General features: G+C 42.2%; 1 protein-coding gene across 4 annotated transcripts in view; it reads right to left on the minus strand.

Moving 5' to 3' along the window:
- Positions 1 to 1,258: 1,258 nt before the first annotated feature.
- Positions 1,259 to 19,745, minus strand: part of OSTN (osteocrin) — a 68,014-nt gene continuing 49,527 nt past the window's right edge. For 3 of the 4 annotated variants that reach the window (XM_086843656.1, XM_086843657.1, XM_023933057.2), the window contains 4 exons: positions 11,269 to 11,367; positions 8,927 to 9,144; positions 1,898 to 1,994; positions 1,259 to 1,612 (listed from right to left, as the gene is read on the minus strand). In XM_086843656.1, the coding sequence (XP_086699782.1) occupies positions 1,910 to 1,994; positions 8,927 to 9,144; positions 11,269 to 11,367 (402 nt within the window). In that variant the 3' untranslated portion in view covers positions 1,259 to 1,612; positions 1,898 to 1,909. Of the gene's footprint in view, positions 1,613 to 1,897; positions 1,995 to 8,926; positions 9,145 to 11,268; positions 11,368 to 18,179; positions 18,250 to 19,745 lie in introns of those variants that run through there. The other variant, XM_023933058.2, reaches the window with a different exon arrangement.

Consider the following 19,745-nt stretch of genomic DNA (forward strand, 5'->3'; position numbering starts at 1 on the left):
GCCTGGGCCAGTCTTGGTCTCTGGGCAGCGCTGAAGGCAAGGAGGAAAATGGGATAGGCCCTTGTTATGTCTGAGCACATGAATTAGATGTTACCTGACCTTCTGAGTGGGAGCCTCATGTCCCACCATGGCTGAACCAGGGCAATTGTCCCAAAATCCCAACCCTCACAGTAGCTTTTAACTTTCATTGATTTCCAAAGTACTTTTTTTTTACTTCTTTATTATTATTATTATTATTATTATTATTATTATTATTATTATTATTATTATTATTATGGATATACATTAGGGAATAATAATAATAATAATAATAATAATAATAATAATAATAATAATAATAATAATAATAATAATAATAATTTTTAAAATTTTTTTAGAGCTGACTCTATTTCTCCCCTTTTTGCTAGCTGATGGCCAGGTACTTTTTGCCTCATACAAGATTAGGAAATTAACACTTAATTCCCATCTCCAGCATTACTTCCTGCCTAACAGGGTGTTTGGCAAGAATATTTTTTTTTTCCTTAATTCTGCATAATCCCTTTCTCAATGGATCTTCTTTTGCAATGCTAAGGGTGATTTATACCCAAGAACAGCAATCTGAGGAATTTAGCTGACATGGACCCAAGTCCAAAACAGAGAGAGAATGTGAGGTTTAGAAAACATCAGCTAGGAATCTGAGCATTGAGATGTCAGCAGACAGCACTTCTCAGATATATTTTATAATCTGGAAAGGAGTGAAAAGGATGAAAGAGGATTTAAGACAAGCTGTTTCATTACGAAATGGAGAGGACATGTTTAAATTTTGCCAGAGTGAGAAATACTTGAACTTTTAGAATTGGATTCTGACCATGCCTTGTGCACACATCAAGAGGCTAAAATAAGGCATATGATGCAGATGGCCTTGGAAGTAGATGACTTCATATTTGGACACTATCCTCTGTTATGCATAGGGAGGAGTAAAATGTATCCATCCACTAAAAGTCCCACCACATTTCAGGATCTGCCATACAATGAAAACATGTCTAAATATGCTGCAGAGATAAGAGAGAGACTACTCAAAACATCAAGAAAAATACTAAGGTCTTGTCACTGTTCTTATTCAGACTAACTCCTAGTGAAGGCAGAAAACATCTCCTCCCAAACAGCAGTTCAAATGCATTCTAGCTTTGTCCCATAACTGTTCTATCCTCCCTTCATCTACCAAACAGCTCCCCTCCAGAAAGAAATGTGCAAAGCAAACTCTCTGCTTTTCATGGACTGCTGTTTGTACCTTTGGAAGTTTTATTTTCAATCCAAAAAATCTCAGTCCTGCCTAGGATAATAAAATTTCGCAAGTTTAACAAAAGAATGCCATGCAATAAAAATAAAAACATATTCTCTGTTCCCTCCTACCATGCCAATGTGCATATCTGTGAGAGCATTCTGACCTGATGAACTGAATATGTTATTATTTATAAATGCAACATTTGTAAAATGCAGCTTGAAACAGATTTTGCAGGAGGTCAACTCCTTGAGTGCCATATCATTAGGCAAAAACAAGACATGGTGTGAGGCATCTTCCACATCTCTGTAATGTTTCCAATGCAGCATCACTCATTCAGAATAGACGCATCTGTAGGCAAAAAAAGAGCAGTAAAATTACATTTTCCAATGTCAGAAATGGAAGGCTTGGGCAAACACACTATAAGGTAGACTAGAGGATGTTAATGTTAGGAATACTGGTTTGCTTGTAGAGAGACACTCTCTAGAATTAGGGAAATTAGGGCATTCCATGTTCTAAGAAACCATCATTCCCTGAACCACTCCTCCCGAGCCTGCTGACATGACTGAGTACCTCCAGCAACAGAGAACAGGTGGTTTCTCCAAGCCTGCCCACACCTGGAATACTTTGGCTCACCTGCAGGAACTGCTAACCCCTGGTGTTGCCAAGGTGGTTCACTCCAATCCGGTCCAGAGGAACTCCAAACCTTCTCTTAGGCAGCTCAAGCACTTTCCTGCACGAGGAAAATGAGCAGAGAGGGAGGGAAGCAAATGGGAAAAGACATCTATGAATAATCAAAATGTTTCCTCGTGTTTGATTCCTCCATTCCCACTAACACCTTATTATTCAGATAGAACAGTGTGCAGGAGCAGCCAAAGATGTGATTGTTTAAGATGCTGCACTTGTCTTACAAAAGGCCTCAGCTGCAGCTGTTTTACAGACTGGCTGAGCTTGAGCCACTATCCCTATTTTTATTTGGCAGCAAACTAACTTCACAGGTTAACTGCTATTCATAAAACAGAGGTGATACACTGCATTTATAAAGGGGAATTGTTTCCTGCACAGCATCACATACTGCAGGTGACCCATTACCTGGGTCTTTGAAAGCTCCAGGGGCAGCTGGAGCTGGGCTAAGGTAAGCAAGGAGGTAGAAAGTATTGCACAGTAATAGAGGGACAAGTCAGAGATGCTCTAGCAGATGTTTCCTGTAGGTTCTCTGGCAATGTAGTGTTCATCAAAATTGTATAGGAGCAGTCCTTTGATGAGATTGAAAACGTGAAGATTTTGGGGTTGATTTTTTTTTCCTATGTATGGTACATTTCCTGACAATTTGATGAATGAGGGCACATGGAACATGTGAAAGAATTTCTACACAGCAATTTTTTTTTAAGTCCTTTTTATATAAAATAATAAGTTTTCCAAGCTAAATTCAGTATTTTTTTGAGCATTTTTTCCACCAGCAGAAGAAGAAGGCTGCAACAGAATAATGACCCACAGACCAAAACCAGGTTCTTCACTGCAGTCTTAATCAGAAAGTTTGGTAAGCATTGTGCATGGACGAGGAAGAAGAGCTCTAAGACAGATGTAGGATAAACTTTGGAATAAAACAACCTTATATTAGTGACCTATTTTCTGAAACCAGCTTATCTTATATTGAGTTTCTGTCCTGCTAAGCGTATCAGAATTCTTCAGCACCAAGATAGCTTCCTCACAGGGAGAGCTTGTTTCAGCCAGTCCTGCACAGAACTGTGTTCCATGTGCTCCTTCTCGTGCCCAGTATTAGACAACAGTAGTGTGTGTAGTGTCTGTTAGCTTAGGATGTGGTCATGGAGCTACAAATATATTGGTTCAATCCTAGCAGCTTTGCTTCATTAATGCTAAAGATCGTTGTGTTACTAATTGATATTGAGCTTGATCTATTTATCAAGTCTTTTACAAGCAGGAGCTGAAGAATTAAAGCCACTTCATCCTTCACAGAGAGTAAGCAATAACTACTTATTATTTTGAAGGGATCTTCCTATTGTTTCACAATATACCTTAATTGTATAATGCAATCCATCATAATTCATCACCATAATCCTCCAGTATTTATTTTACAGCAGTTACAGCAGTTTTATTCTAATGCAGATTTTTAATAAGAGATACTCTCTTTTATCCATAAGAAAAATAATAAACTATTAATCATGATATGAAGAATCTCTCTTAGCACTGACAATGACTTCTTGCTTAAGATGAAGCATTTTCATCAGTGAGCTAGTTGTTATGCATTACCAGCATGTATGCAGTAGCCTAGCATGACACCAATTTGCATAATTTCCCTCCTCTAACAGGCTTCAAAAATAATAATAGGCATATGAGATAGAATCCATTATTTTAAACTTACTTCAGCAGCTATCTTCAATGAGCAGTTATCTAAAGAACTTCTAAAGAATTAAGTTAAATAAATTATAAATGTATAATTTGGGTTATGCTTTCTGGGCCTATAGCAAATAAGCTTAGTTCTGTAACAAAGACCAAGGCAAAACCACCAAGCAATTGGTTTGATGTCTTCCCAGAAAAGAGGCAGGACTTGGATACTAAGCAAGTTCACAGATGATGCAAAACTGTGAAGAGCTGCTGACTCCCTCAAAGGCAGGGAGGCCCTGCAGAAAGACGTCAACAAATTAGAGGGCTAGACAGTCACCCACCATATAAAGCTGAGCAAGGGAAAGTGCCAGGTTCTGCACCTGGGATTGGGCAAGCCTGGATGTACAGACAGACTGGGGAGTGATGTGCTGGAGAGCAGTGCCACAGAGAGGGACCTGGGGGTCCTGGTGAGTTGAGTGTGATCAGCAGCCCTGGCAGGCAGGAGGGCCAGCCCTGTCCTGGGGGGCACAGCATCACAGCTGGGCAAGGGAGGGACTGGCCCACTCTGCTCTGCTCTGGGGCAGCCTCACCTTGAATATCACGTGCAGTTTTGGCCACCACAATATAAGGCATTAAAACTATAGAGAAGTGTCCAAAGAAGCACAACAAAGATGATGAAGGCCTTGAAGGGAAGCTGTATGAGGAGCAGCTGAGGTCTCTTGGCCTGCTCAGTCTGGAGAACAGGAGACTGAGGGGAGACCTCACTACAGTCACAACTTCCATGTGAGAGGAAGAGGAGGGACAGCACTGATCTCTTCTCTCTGGTCACCAGTGACAGGACCCAAGGGAATGGCCTAAAGTGAAAAGACACAAGCACCCCAGGAGAAACAATAGATGCCAATACCAACAAGAACAAAAATTCTCAGAGCTTGCTCTTGTCAGCTATTTCACACTGAGAAGCACTAATCAATTTCAATTCCTACTGATTCAGGGGATTTGAAAGAGATTAACGCCTCCAAGAGTTGTGATCTTGAGGAGAAACAATTTAATAACAACAAAAAAATTGCCCATGAACTTTCAGAATAGAATTTAAACACAGGATAAAGTACCAAGCTGGCCTTTCTCCCAGATTAACCCTTGGGCTGCTGCAGATTGTCTGGAAGAAACTTAAGAGAATGCCTGAACTTAATTTACAGAGAGAAAATATGACAGGTAAGAATGCTGTATCACACACTGGGTCATAAGCACCAATTTAGTTTTCTTTTATACATACTGTTGAGCTTATGTAACAGCTCTGTGTTCAATACTGGGGGGTTTCAAAACTCAGAAGAAAACATTTTGTGGTACCATTTTGAAAAACAGAAAGAGAATAGATAAAATAGTTGTATGTCACCACAAGCAGCACTGAACTATCAGTTAAGGTAGACTAAAAGTAGATTAGATTGTACAGACAATATGAAACAGGATCTACTGTATTCCATTTTTAACAATGCTTCACCTTCAGCCATCTTCTGTCACTTCATACAACAGTGGGTCATTTCCCCTTTAGGAGGGATTCCCTTTGCAAATAGCCCCAGCTCCTAACTTATTGTTCAAGCAGAGAGTACCTGCTAAAAGAACAAAGTTTGAAGCACCATAAAAGCATGATAAGCAAAACAGAAACTGACATGATCCTGTTTAGAAGGATATCTTTATATGGTGTGAGTGATGTGCTGTAATGAGGATGCTTCTTTTGCAAGATAGCATTACAAATAAAGACAACACTTCAAATAAAATCCGAGGAGTTCGGAGAACTCAAGAGATCCTCTTGACTAGAACTCACCTCCTGTACTGCAGAAATCATATTTTATATATGCTTTAGGTTCTATTTACAAATTGTACAAACTAGTACCTTTCAACAGTAACACCTTGTATTGAAAGGTGTCTCCTGCACAGACATACCAAGCTACAACTCCCTGCACATTACAGCAATGTCCCCCTGCAACAGCCCTCTCAGAAGTCTCATCAACTGTTGCCAGGTAACTGTGGCTTGCCGTAAGCATCCCTTGAAGCTCAAAGCATGTACGTTTTGGTTTCTCTTGTCAGACATGTGACTTTGTAGACTACCTCAGCCACAGAGGCATGCTGGCAGCTTGTTCTCCCTTGCCTTGAAACCCTCTCTCAGCTCCACAGCAAGCGTATTTTTAAATACCTTTTAAAAATGATATTTAAAGATATGTGTGAGGTGAAATAAATATATGCACAGACTTAACAGGGTTTCTGAAAACCCCTTTACTTCACCTATTGAAAGGAATTGGTACGTGTCCTGTGCAAGGGGAGCCCCACATCAGTGCTGGAGCAGTTACAGAACACCACAAAGGAACAGGAGACATTTGTTTGGCCTGTTCCTTCCTCAGGCACCAGCACCGCTGCTGCACCAAGCCCTAGGCAAGGCAAAGGGAAGGAAATTTTAGCAGCAGGATGCTCAGCCTGTTACCTGAAGGGAAGCACTGCTTTCCCCACAAGTGGGGAGGCACAGGAGGGACACTTGGGCGAGCAGAGCCATCCTGAGCCTTCCTGGAGAAAAAGGGATTAATTCCCCGGACTGGCACTGGGTGGCGAGGGTAGGGCGGTGTCTGTGCCGCCGGGGCTGTGCTCGCAGGAGGGATGCGGAGCGGTGCCCCTGGGATGTTTTTGGAGGAGGGATGTGGAGCGGTGCCCCTGGGATGTTTTTGGAGGAGGGATGCAGAGCGGTGCCCCTGGGATGTTTTTGGGAGATGCAGAGCGGTGCCCCTGGGATGTTTTTGGAGGAGGGATGCAGAGCGGTGCCCCTGGGATGTTTTTGGAGGAGGGATGCAGAGCGGTGCCCTGGGATGTTTTTGGAGGAGGGATGCAGAGCGGTGCCCTGGGATGTTTTTGGAGGAGGGATGCAGAGCGGTGCCCCTGGGATGTTTTTGGAGGAGGGATGCGGAGCGGTGCCCCTGGGATGTTTTTGGGAGATGTGGAGCGGTGCCCCTGGGATGTTTTTGGAGGAGGGATGCAGAGCGGTGCCCCTGGGATGTTTCTGGAGGAGGGATGCAGAGCGGTGCCCTGGGATGTTTTTGGAGGAGGGATGCAGAGCGGTGCCCTGGGATGTTTCTGGAGGAGGGATGCAGAGCGGTGCCCTGGGATGTTTTTGGAGGAGGGATGCAGAGCGGTGCCCCTGGGATGTTTTTGGAGGAGGGATGCAGAGCGGTGCCCTGGGATGTTTTTGGAGGAGGGATGCAGAGCGGTGCCGCTGGGATGTTTTTGGGAGATGCGGAGCGGTGCCCCTGGGATGTTTTTGGAGGAGGGATGCGGAGCGGTGCCCCTGGGATGTTTTTGGGAGATGCGGAGCGGTGCCCTGGGATGTTTTTGGAGGAGGGATGTGGAGCGGTGCCCTGGGATGTTTTTGGAGGAGGGATGCGGAGCGGTGCCCCTGGGATGTTTTTGGGAGATGCGGAGCGGTGCCCTGGGCTGTTTTTGGAGGAGGGATGCGGAGCGGTGCCCCTGGGATGTTTCTGGAGGAGGGATGCAGAGCGGTGCCCTGGGCTGTTTTTGGAGGAGGGATGCAGAGCGGTGCCCTGGGATGTTTTTGGAGGAGGGATGCGGAGCGGTGCCCTGGGATGTTTCTGGAGGGGGGATGCAGAGCGGTGCCCCTGGGATGTTTTTGGAGGAGGGATGCAGAGCGGTGCCCTGGGATGTTTCTGGAGGAGGGATGCAGAGCGGTGCCCCTGGGATGTTTCTGGAGGAGGGATGCGGAGCGGTGCCCTGGGATGTTTTTGGAGGAGGGATGCAGAGCGGTGCCGTGCGATGCCCCTCTTGCGGCCGCTCCTCGCCACGGCAGCGCTGCCGCCCTCCGCTCTGCACTGTCCCCGTGTCGTCGCGTCCGAAGGACAAACAGGCTTTTTCTACCTAAAACAGCCTTGTCTAAGATTCCCTGAGGTTCTTTGTCTCGCTCCCGTTTCCCATGCTTTTCAAAGCAAGCGATGTTGGTGCCCGACCAGGATCTGGGTTCTCTCGGTGGGTGTAAGAACAAGCTGCTAAGCAGACTAACATTTGATCTCCTCTTTTCCAAAAGCTTCTGCTTTGTGCCAGGCACTGTACACACTGCATTGATTCGGGGGGCTCAATCTATTTATTTCACAAATTTCACAAATTAATTTCCGGGTCTCTAAAGGTGATGGGCTGAGCTGGTACAGGAATGAATGAGCTGCTGGCTGAGCGGCTGTGACACGGTGCTCAGGCCTCCGCTCTACTCCTCCGAGTGCAGCAGCCTCTGCCTGTTTCTATCTAAAGGCACTTTTCTATCAAAAGCCTTATTACTCTTCCATAGCATCCGTCTGATCTGTGGTCCATGCTGCCGGTGGTGTCAGACCCTCACTGCAGCCATCAAAGCAGCTCAGGAGGTTCTAATAAATGGCTCAATCCCAAATTTAAAAGCTAAACAGCTCCTCCAAAATGATAATCCCAGCTCAAAACTGCAAACTGTGCTGATGCTGCTGGGAAAGGGGGAATTTTGTGCAGCATGGCACTCATTTTCAGGAGCTCATTATTCAGAGACCAGATGTTTTTCACCACAGTTTCCCTTTTTCAGTTTTGTTTGTTTGTTTTTTGTTGTTGTTTTGGGGAATTTTTTGCTTGTTTCTTCATTTAGTTTTTCCATTGTACTGCACAAAGAATGAAAGACTTCCATCCAAAAAACATGATAGAAATGGAGAATACCATGTACCTTCCATGGGGAACAGCCCCAAACTCACTGTCTCTCTGCAGCCACATCAAGCATCATTCATTGCTTAGCCCTGTTATAAACAAGTTTATCTTCAAACACACATTGCTGTATTGATTAAACCCTGACTTATCCAAAGCTGATGGAAGTCCTGAAGCTCATTCTACTGTCTGCCTGCTCATTTTCATGTTTTGTCCTTCATCTTTGTGTTCAAAACATCCATTCCACCACACCTTCTTCCCATCCCAGTCTCAGGATCACCCAGCCCTGTCCCTCTGCTTGTGAACCTCAGGCACATTTTTTTGCTTTAAATAAGCTCATGATCAGAAATGTAGTTTTAAACTGAATGTTAGCTCACACCAGTGGAGCTGAAGTACTGGAAAATCACATATACTGGAATGTCTGGTAGCTGTGCAGCACTGTAGAGATGAATGAACTAGTGCATGTATCATACATCACACTCTGTTCAAATGGTTTCTGATCAGAGGCATCTCACAACTGACCAGCAAACCTGCTGGGGGCTAAAGTGTCCAGGACACCTAGCAACAGCCTTCCTCCAACTTCATCACTGGCAGAAACATTTAAGAGTTTACCTCTGTTTGCCTCTAGCATCCACAGAGGTTGAAGAAATTCTGTCAATTGGGGAGCCAAATCCTGGGAAGCTTCTTTTCTTCTTGGTCTCAGTCACCTCATTCTCCAGAGACACCAAGTCATCAAGAAGGAATAGTTTGGCTGCCAGGTTGGTGGCTGACTTCTCTCCACTGCCTGTGGAATGGTCTCCCATGCCCAGAGCAGTAGAAGGCTCCAGAGGCTGCGAAAGAAAGCAGTATGTGCTGGTTTGCTTGTTTTCTTTACTTAATTACAGCATTAGTTTTAACACCATTTCAAAACCAAACTTTGCTATAAGAATAGCTGAGAATAGTGGGGTCTATCGGGAAAGAAATGAAACTAATCAAAGTGAAATAGTTGTTTTGCATGTAACAGAAAAATACAGGGCAGCAGTTAGTCTACAAATGAAATGCACCTTCTTGTTCACTTGATCATCACAGAATTAGATAGAAACATTACAGCTTGCACCATCAAACAGGTTTTATTCTGTCTTTACAAGCACACCACTACCGTTGTTATTCACAGATGGTGGGTTTAGCACACGTGTGAAGGAAGCACATGGATGACACAATATCCTTGTCCACTCCAGCTGTGGTGGGGATGCTCCCCACTACTGATGGGTGGCAGACAGTGATGGAGTGTATAAAACTGACCTTTATATGAGGAGGAGCACATGACCACAATGATCACACCAATGGTGTAGCACTGTTGAAACCTTTATAAAGGATCTCACATTGCCCCCTGGCTCTGCTTTTTGTGAGCCTCAGGTACACAGAACAGTCCTCTCTGTTCTCCTTTAGGGTGATAAAACTTCCATAGAGGTATTCAACTGAATGTTGCCTTTAAAAAAGACTGAGCTCTTCCTTCTGGTTAGTGGGGATAAATACCTACAGTTGAAACTAGAAGGGCAAAAAAGAGACTCTGCTCTTGAATGCCTTGCAACTCCATTTACTTTGTCTTCAAAAGATATAATAGAATTGTAAGAAGTAAAGTGACAGCTAAAATGATAATCAGAAGTAGAAAACAGTTTTCTTCTGGTGAAGCACTGAACAAAGTACAATTTCACAGATAAGCAGAGATGAGAGTGGGTGTAGGTGGTATAGTGCAGGGTTTGCAAACTCAGGAACAGCCATGAAATGAATAAAAACTAGTAATTTTTTCCTCAAGAGAAAGAGCTTCCCAGTCCACCCAGTGAAGTTACCAGATGGTGGATTTAAAATAAATATAAGGAGTTACTTTTTAAACACAGCACACAGATGAAGTGGAATACATTGCCAAAGAACATTGTGGATACTGAGATTTTAAACTGGTTCAAAGACAAATTCTGGCCCATCAGCAGCTAAAATATGCCCTGGTCCAGTGCAGGTCTCTAGATCTAGAAGGCTGCAAGGATGTTCTGTTCCTGTATCCTTTTCACAAAAATCTATCACTGATGGAGGCAGGATACCAGGTGCCCATGGCACCAGAACAGCAGCTACTGCAGCAATTTGGAGAATCAGGTCATGTTTAAGTGAAGACAGAGAGAAAGCTAGAAGGATCCATCAGTATTTTTCAGTAGCCATCTAATGTTTAAGTTGATCTTAAAACCGATGCAAAAACCCTAGAGGCAAACAGTGCTACTTTGAGAAAACTTTTAGATAGTTGATTTTTATTTTTTTTTTTATGGCATGAAACCATTGCATAAATATCTTTAGTGCCAAATCTGCCTTATGTCAAGATGACATAAAATTAGGGAATGCAGTAGAAGTATTTCCAGGTGCAACCTCTACATATCATCCCAGGTGAAACATGAGACAACTCATCCATTTCATCTCCTGCTTTCCTTTGCAAGCTTAGGCAAGTGATTTTGCTCCTTCCCCCTCCTGGTCTAGTCCATCTCCTTTAATTTGTAATTTTTGTGCTGGTGATCTTCTCCCAGGGATCTCCTTATGGCTTCTGAAAGCTTCAGCTTTCTCACGCTATTATTTGTCTTTAAGAAGAAGAATTAAACTTTTCCGTTCGAGATATTTGCTTTTCCCCCTGCCATCACCTCCTTTCTCTCTTCAGGAAGTTCTCTATCCACTGGACAATGTTTTAACACACAGGAAGTCCCCAGATGTTTTGGGAGGGGCTGTGAGAATTTGGGTGAGGCCTCGTTCTGTCTGTCCCCCAGAGCCATGCAATTTGCATCTCTCTCTTCTTGAGGCTCCTCCTTGGCCCTTACAGAGTCAATACTGATCCTTCACCTTCCAGCTGTGTTTGGATACTCCAGTGTCATCCTCATGCTGTGGCTAAAAACGCCCAAGGAAGAGCAGTTACCTGACAACCATCAGAAACCTTCACCTACCTCTGGAGCCGCCTCTGCAAGGAGCACAGAGCTGGAGTTCCACCACAGCAGGGCAATCACAAGGGCCAAATGCACCACCATGAGCTGGAACTGCAGCATCTGCAAAGGAGAACAATCCATAAATGACTCCACAGCTGCATCCCCTGAGGAATCTTGCTCCACAGGCCTTAAAGAAGTAAAAACAAAGGGAGACTCTCTTCATGACTGTTAATAAGTTGTATCTGTCACTGTATAAAGCCTGGCAACCAAATAATGCCAGCTGAATGCTCCTCACCCTTGCATGCAGAATGAGCTCCCCCCTCTGCTCCTTCCTGTACAGCCCTGCCAATCTCTTCACTCCTTTCTGCACAGTGGTGCAATCCTTGCAGCAGCAGCAGTGAGGAATGCAAACTTGCCTTCAAACCAGATGAACTGGATGCTCACTTGTAAGCAGGGAGACTCTGGCTTGTAGCCCAGGCTGACCCTGACCTCCCCACATGCTGGAGAAGTGCTTAAAGCTGTGACAGAAGTCATATACCCCTCCAGGAGTATTTTGAAAGCAAGGCTGCATTTTGCTAGTTCTCAACACAGTCCAGTGGGAGCCACAACTTGCAATGGCATTCTGCAATGCAATTATTCACAATAAGCTTGCAAAGGGATGTGTTGCTGAGACTGGTGGTGATCTGGCCATGTGTCACAGCTGCAGGACTGCGGATGCCCACCAAGCCTTTAAATAGTGCAGGGAGTTTTGGGAGGCTCAGGATGGGGAAGGTGCTTGCTTACCTCTGGACATGGGTTTAGCCTACATTTGTTTAGACCCTTGTTTGGATCTAGATCTTAAAACCTAATGTGCCTCCAATTCCCCAGGTGGGAATGTTACAGATGACGTTAGGAAGAGCTGTGCTGGGGCCTTTTGCCAAAGGCATCTGATAATTTGATTTCTCTGTCTCCAGGTCCTGTCCCAGAGTGTAATTCAAGTCTGATTCTTCCATTCTTTGCTGACTCTCCACTTGGCAAAAGCAGAAATTCAAAGAGTGTATGAATATAAATACACATATATAATTAATATCACTGTTGTCCACAAGGGATGGGCAGCTAGGAAGAAGGCTGCTGGTTGTGCTGTAGGGGTGAGGCAGAGAGCTCACCAGAATCAAAGGACAAAGTCAAAGCACTAAGCCAGGTGGTACCACTGCCTCAGTGCCATTGCTTGACATAAACACAGGGGTCTGTCTGCGTGGTTTTAAAGCTGTAACCCTCTACAATGTGTATTTTTGTATGTGGGTGTGCACTGAAATTTGAAGTAGCAGTCTACTACCTTCACAGGTAACCACATCCTGATTACTTGGATACAGAGATGTAAAAATAAATGGGCAAGGTTAAAAACATATGTTTATTATGGTTTAAGATCTGTGCTGGTACTCATTCAACTCAAAGACTAAAGAGCTAAAAGTAGCAACTGGTACACTAAGGAAAATAAACAGTAAGGCACATGCAACACTTAAGATATTTGATTAAGTGGTCAGAACTCAAAGCCAGTGAAATTAGAAGCAGAGGAAATTGTAAGGACTTAAAGCTTGGCTCTACTTCTTAAAGAAATAAGCAGCTAAAGAGGTGGTGTCACTGACTGAAAAGGGAGCAAAACATAAGTCCAGCAAGACCCTGTTGTACTGATTTTCATGCAGCAAAGGGACCAAGGCAGAAGAAAAAGGCAGGGTTATCGTAGTGGAACAGTTTGGCTTTAGAAAAACAATTGCAAAACTAATGATGCAGTGAGGACTATGTAAATACAATTAAAATCACACTTTCTTATGCCACTTTCTTCTGGGACTTAGTTTTACCTGATTCAGCCTTGTCATAGGACCTTAGTTGTTAAAAGAAGTTACTGGTATTTCTCCTTGAGCTCATTTGCAATTATCCAAGCAGAGCCCTCTGGCCAAAAAGGGGTTTTCCCTGTCATGCACTGGCTATTGCTTCACCCCATCCATATTTTACCTTGACACATTCCAAGAGAGGCTTTAAGAGAGGCTGGACAGTATATTTTACTGAACGAGAGCAAGCAAAGCTCTGACAAGCTTTTCAAGATGCACCCTTACTATATGTATTGAAATTCCATCCTTCCAGAAAATTCTTCACCACCAACTTCACAGAGCTAGGTCAAGAGATTGGTGTATAATCCCATGTCTGTAGTATCTCAGGGTCTTGTGTTATCTGACATAAAATATGGTTTTCCCTTCTCCAAATGTAATTGCAAGTCTGAAATCCAGACATATTTATGTGTCTTAGCGATACTTTAGCTTGAAATGTGTCAAAACTAAAATTCCTCATATAATTAGGTATCTTTGTTGCAGGTCCAATTAAAATAAAACTAAAAATAAAAGAAAGAACAGTGTTCTACCTTATCAAAGTAGGATAAACATACAAAACTTTTACTTAGGAACCTGTGCAGAGCCATTTTCCAAGAAAAGATCACAAAAAAGCAAAAAGCTTTACCAACAGAAACCGTTAAGTCTCCGACATCAAACCAAAGGACTTAAAAGATGTTTTTCTTACAAAGAAAAAAACAAAACTCAAAATGACATCCTGAAGATAAGTGGGCTGAACAAACCCCAGACAGAATGCAATTCATCAACCAAGCTCCAAACCCATTGCCTGTCAAAAATGGTAACAGCCATCATTGTTCTTACCCATTTGAACTACGGTATTTCACATTACTGTGGAGATTACTCTGCAAGCATAAATCACAAGGGACTTATTTTTCTTCCTGGCCTGTTTGCAAGAGAACTGAGGGAAGACATCATGCCTTGCACTGCAATCCTTCACTCCAGCTGCCAGTCTGTATTGATGGCTGTGCTCTGCTTGCTGCTGCACAGCACAGGACGTGCCCCAGCCACCTGCAAACGAGGACCTTGCCCTTGCAATGAGAATTGTGGCAAGCCTTGAAACCCCTGAGGTTTTGCCCTGGCTGCTACCAAAATGACCTGATGCAGAGCCAAGGCTTGGCTGTCCCACAGGCAGTGGGAACATCCTGGCAGTGCCTCTTTGGCCTCCAGTGCTCCTCTCGTAACACTGGGATAGCCCTGGGAAGCCTTCATCATCTGTTAGGCAGGAAAGTCTCTGGGACTGGGCAGATTCCAGCCATGTGAGGGAAATCAGGGCTGTCTGTGTCTGCAGGACAGTTATTGAGCTATTTTGTTACTGCTCAAGCACCACAAAATAGAATATTAACTGCTGCTACCTATCTTAATCAAATTGATTAATTAAATTGAGTACTCACACTGGCCTTGCCATCCTCGTGTTGTACACCTGATGGGAATATAAGAAAAATTTGTGATGGATGATTATCTTTCTAAAAGAACAACTGTGGCAAGCTCTAAGAAGTCTTCTCCTGCTGGAACAGAACTTTTCTGACTCTTAGAAGTCGTAAAAGGTATCCTCTGATTATATACATCACCACAAAGCCAAAAGTACTGCCCCTACCACCAGTCCTAGTGATTTCAGAACTGCTAAAGGACTCTGTGTTTCTCAGATACAATCTTACAGTTATGTAAATGTCAAGGAAAAGGAAACAAAATCAAAACGAATCCCACCCTCAGGATAAAAAGCAGAGCTCAAAAATAGGTTAGAGTGGTGTTTTTGTTCTAATCCCTCAGATGAGATATGGATCATTTCTCATATACTGCTTTCTATAACATACTGAAGCCACACATTGAAACAGAACTTTTGTGACAAAATGAAATGTAAGCTGACAGTGTCAGGCCCTTAATGTTATTAATAATGTGTTTTCTGTTATTAATAATGTGTTTTCTGGAGTAGGCGTAGCTTTTTAAACAATGCCATATATTTTGTTATACACGGTACAGACACTGACAACTTCTACAATGTGTATTTCCTTCTGTTTTCAGTTTCCTGAATATAAATAATTAGAGGCAGGTAGGTTTCATCTAGTGGAACCAGAGAGAACTTAAAATTCATAAACTTATGCAAGAGGCCTATAATTAGTTATTTTGAGATAACTAAACGAACCCAAACAAAACTTTTTGTCAGACAGTATATCAAAGCATGTTCCACTTCCTGAAAATGAAGTTCCTTCAAGGTTTCTCAAGGCAGTCAAGATTCATTGATTGATTTCCAAAGTCTTCATTTCAGTAATCTCATTCCCTGTCACATGATTTCCAGTGTTTGGTCCTGATGTGCTGTCACATCACCTCTTTAGTCACCTTTGCCTGTTTGACAGCTGTGCTTTGGCTCAGAAGATGCTGGAGCACACAGCTGTTCCTACCACTTGTACTCAGATAAAACAGAGTTTTATGTCATGGCTTCAGTCATGGTTTAGTCACTGCAGGGCTCACCTGGACCCTGCCCACACAGGACACGACGCCTGTGGGAGCAGCACTCGCGTCATGTGAAGAAGGGATGGAAAGGTGACGCTCTAATTCCCATGAGGAATTCAAGAAGTGCATTAATGAACACAGCCCTGACAGGGCACCTCTGCTGAACAGACACCAGCATGATTCAGGAGCAAATTAACTGACAGACACTTGTGAAAGGCTAGTCAGTGATGGTTCTCATCTTTCCTCTTGAAAACAGGGAGTGAAACCAAATGGTCATACAGAACAAATGAGGACAATTTTCTTTAGAATGGGCTGGAAGGACACAGTTTGGACATCTTGCAAAGCTGACTACACTTTTACACTATTACACTGTGCAATAAATCAATTTTTAGAAGCAGATTTCAAAAACTAAAGACCCCAAACTCAGATACATACCATAAAAGTAGGAGACCATGAAGCAACAGACAAACAGAAGTGATGAAGCCCATGTAGAAGCAGAGGGGCTATTGAAAAAGAAGGATGCTATGAAGTGTAAGAAAATATCTCTTAGTGGGAAAAACCTAATTGCTACTTTCCTCAAAAGATAATTGAGTGAGCTGCAATGTTCCTGGTATGCACAATGGAAAACAAAACATTATTAGGCTATTCTTCATTGCCAACAAATTCTCAATCCTACACTATTTTTATAGGTACTGACTAAACATGCCAATTTTTCTTAACATTTCTAATAACTTGACATTCAGCTTTCTTTCTTCTTTACCGCAAGAGCAAAAAACTTTTCACTGTTAGAGTGCCATCTTCAGCATTTGAAGCAGAAATGAGAAACCTTTCCATCAAGAAAAATACAGAAATAGATTGTAGTTTCCTATAGAAAAAAAAAAAATATTTCCTAACATCATTGGAGTGATAAGTAGAAGATCTTCACACCAGGTATAAAGAGTATATTAACAAAATAGGTTATCAATATAAAACCAGACAATTTAAAGTATAATAAAAAGATCCCTCAACATAAGCTTTTAAGAGACAAGACTGGCATTGGAATTTCTTAAAAAGACTCAAACATTGATTTACTGGATAAACACTTAAACATTCTGATCAAGGATATTACTTGGAGAAGAAAGTCTTGGGGGAAATGCATTGCAAATGTAAATTAGAGAGTAACTCATCTCTCTGAGTTAAGTAAGAAGAAAAGGAAAGCTGCAAGCTCTTGCAACCTTTGTCAGGGTCTAACAACAGAGCTCTTACAACTGTTTTATGTTTCAATTGGCTATTCAAGAATCCCAGAAAGGCATTTGTCATTAATTCAAAGAGTGAAAACAAAGTCCTAATCTGCTGAAATCAGACTGGCAGGTATTTATGAAAAATGAAGAATGCCTGGTCCAGTCAGATACATTTTGCAGTTTCCCCATCATTTACACCATAGATTTGTGTGATTTGAGCAGGGTTTTTTTGCCTGTTATTCCTCATAATGTTCAAAGTATTTTACAGGAAAGGTAGATTGAGCAGCATTTTGAATACAGGTGAGCAGAGACAGATAAATGCAATAATGTTTCCTGAGTTAAGCAGTGGGCAGAGGCACGAAATGCCCTCTCAGCTCCTCAGCTTTCAGCTCTGCCCTCCCCATGAGAGAACAGTGACTTCAAACTGAAAAAACAAGTAAGGAAAACTGAGGGCACTGCATGCTAGTGCTTCAAAAATTAGATTCTGAACTTTACTGTAGCCTCTGGACATCTAAACCAAACATCATTTGCATGTATTTACTTGTAGTTGTACTTTACAACTTCAGCGTAGGAGGAAAAAAAAAGTGAAATAGTTTTGAACTCAGAATGGAGAAATTACAATGACTATCACAGAATCAGTCTGTCTTCACTTACAGGGGTACAAAACTGAACTAGTCAGATCACTGGATAATGATAATTGCTCTGTCAGTGTTGGAATGTTTTTGCAGTTATTCTATTATTGCAGGAATGCAGCAGAATCTGCAGCAACATTTATCTAATATGGGATATAGTAAAACCCTTTTGCAGATCCAAAATTACAGACTTTTCCTAAATCATTTATCTCATGTTTTCCAATATGTTAGATGCAGCAAACTTGTCTACCACATATGATATCTAGTAATGTAAAAGAATTATTCTGTCACATTTCTTCAGCCTATTTTAAGAAGTAATATACATTTGACAATAACTTACACAAAAGGAAAATCCATAACAATATAAACAGGCAGCAGTTTACTGCAAAGCACTGCAAAAGCATAAAAGTAATTTGCCACTGTTGTAAAATGCACTGACATTCTGTTTAAATATTGACTGATTAACTGAAGGAAATAAGTCTCCACTGAATATTTGTAACTCAGTTTTAATATACCAAAAATCCTAGGTGATAGGCACCTTATTTTCTTAATTCCAAACAGGAAAAGGTAGTTGTGCTTTTCCCATCAGATCTGGCCATCTTTATACCTTTTGCATGTCTGTTAATAAAATAAAAAGAAAAAATGAAGAAAACATCAAAAAGAGGAAAACACAGAAGGGAAGAAAGTTTATGTAAAGAGAGCAGAAGACACAAAACACTCCCAGCACATTCTGCCCTCAGTTCCCTTACCTTGCATTGGATGCAAGCAATTCCAACCTTAATGGTCCTGCTATGTTCTTCCTCCTAACTTATCCTTAATGTTCAGCTTTCTTTCAGAGTTTTTTATAGTCTCTGGTGTAGACTACAAACTCCAATCCCTGCCTTTGCTTTCTCTTACATCATTTCTAAAGATTTTCCACTGATCCTTGCCCTAAACCTTTCTCTGTCCTGCACTCTCACACACATACTTGACTCACATTTGTTATATTTATTGCTGTGATCAAAATGATTAGGTTATAATTAAAGGTCTAGGGGTTTGTTTTGTTGTGGTTTTTTTCCTTTTTTTGCATTTAGTTTCAAGATTCAGACAGTCATGGGAATAGAAAGATTTTCAGCAGCATCACCATTCCTCTAAACTCTCACTTTTGTAAACTGTAGTACAGAAACATGATGTCCTGAGCTATTACTATGGTTCATTTTTAAACTTAATTTCTTTGGGATATAAGGAGTACTGTATTAGCTTTGGAAAGAAATAAGTGTGTTTTTAGTACACCAACCACCACTGTAAACTAAGCATTAGGAAATGAGTGTGCTTTGTAAAGCAAGTGACAAGAACTAAACTTTATTTCTGTTATTGAAATGTTCAGTTGTTGAATTGTAAAGCATGAGCTGTGGAGATGCTTGTCTTTTCTAGGCAGTACCAGAGGACTTATTTCTTTCCCTGTTTGCCTCCTTACAATAAGTCTATCTTATTTTTTGCCCCTTTTCAAAACTCTCAGGTTTTAATAGATTTGTGGAGCATTTTAGACCTGCTTTAGGGTTTAAAATTCTGACCAGTGCAGACTCCTCAAGAGTTAATTCACAGTAATTTTATTCTCTAAATAGGTAGCCACTGTACTTTCAAAGTAGTTTTTACTCTGACTTGCCAGAAGCTGTTCCTACAAGCCATGGACAACATAAGGAAATTTGCAGTATGTGGAGAAAAATGCCAGTCAGGAAGCAAACACTTTAATTTCGTTTGTCTTGGTCAAAGTGATTAGAAAAAAATAAGAATTTAGTCATATTGAGTAAGAACATCTGCCCCATCCCTGGGCATGTTCCAGGCCAGGCTGGATGGGGCCCTGAGGAGCCTGGCCTAGGGGAAGGCACACACAGGGGTTTGGCACTAAATAATGTTTAAGGTCCCTTCCAGCCCAAGGTGTTGTGTTTCTACAGCATCTCTCAGTACAGACCAAGGTGGGAATGTGGCCCAGAGCAGACCTGCAGAAACACTGCAGACACACAAATGTGTTGGCCACAGGAGCAGCCACACCGGTGTCAGGCAGGTTGGGACTTCTCCACTGCAGGTGTAACAGAGCACTGATGGCAGCTGCAGAAGTCCAAATGGGCTCTGTGGCTACTAGAGGAGCAAGAGAATCCAAAGAGCAGAGCCAAACACCACGAGACTGCTGAAACACAGCTGAAAACACTGCTGCATAAAGAGACTGTGGTCCATTTCACTGCATTTAGGTGGTAGTTTGCTGCTGGAAGTCCAAGGACACAGCAGTACTTGACTGATGTGTCTAAAACAAGCAAGCAGGATCTCAGGAAAAAAAA

This window comes from Cyanistes caeruleus, chromosome 10 (genome assembly GCF_971803275.1).
Source record: "Cyanistes caeruleus chromosome 10, bCyaCae1.hap1.1, whole genome shotgun sequence".
NCBI classification, from domain to species: Eukaryota; Metazoa; Chordata; class Aves; order Passeriformes; family Paridae; genus Cyanistes; species Cyanistes caeruleus.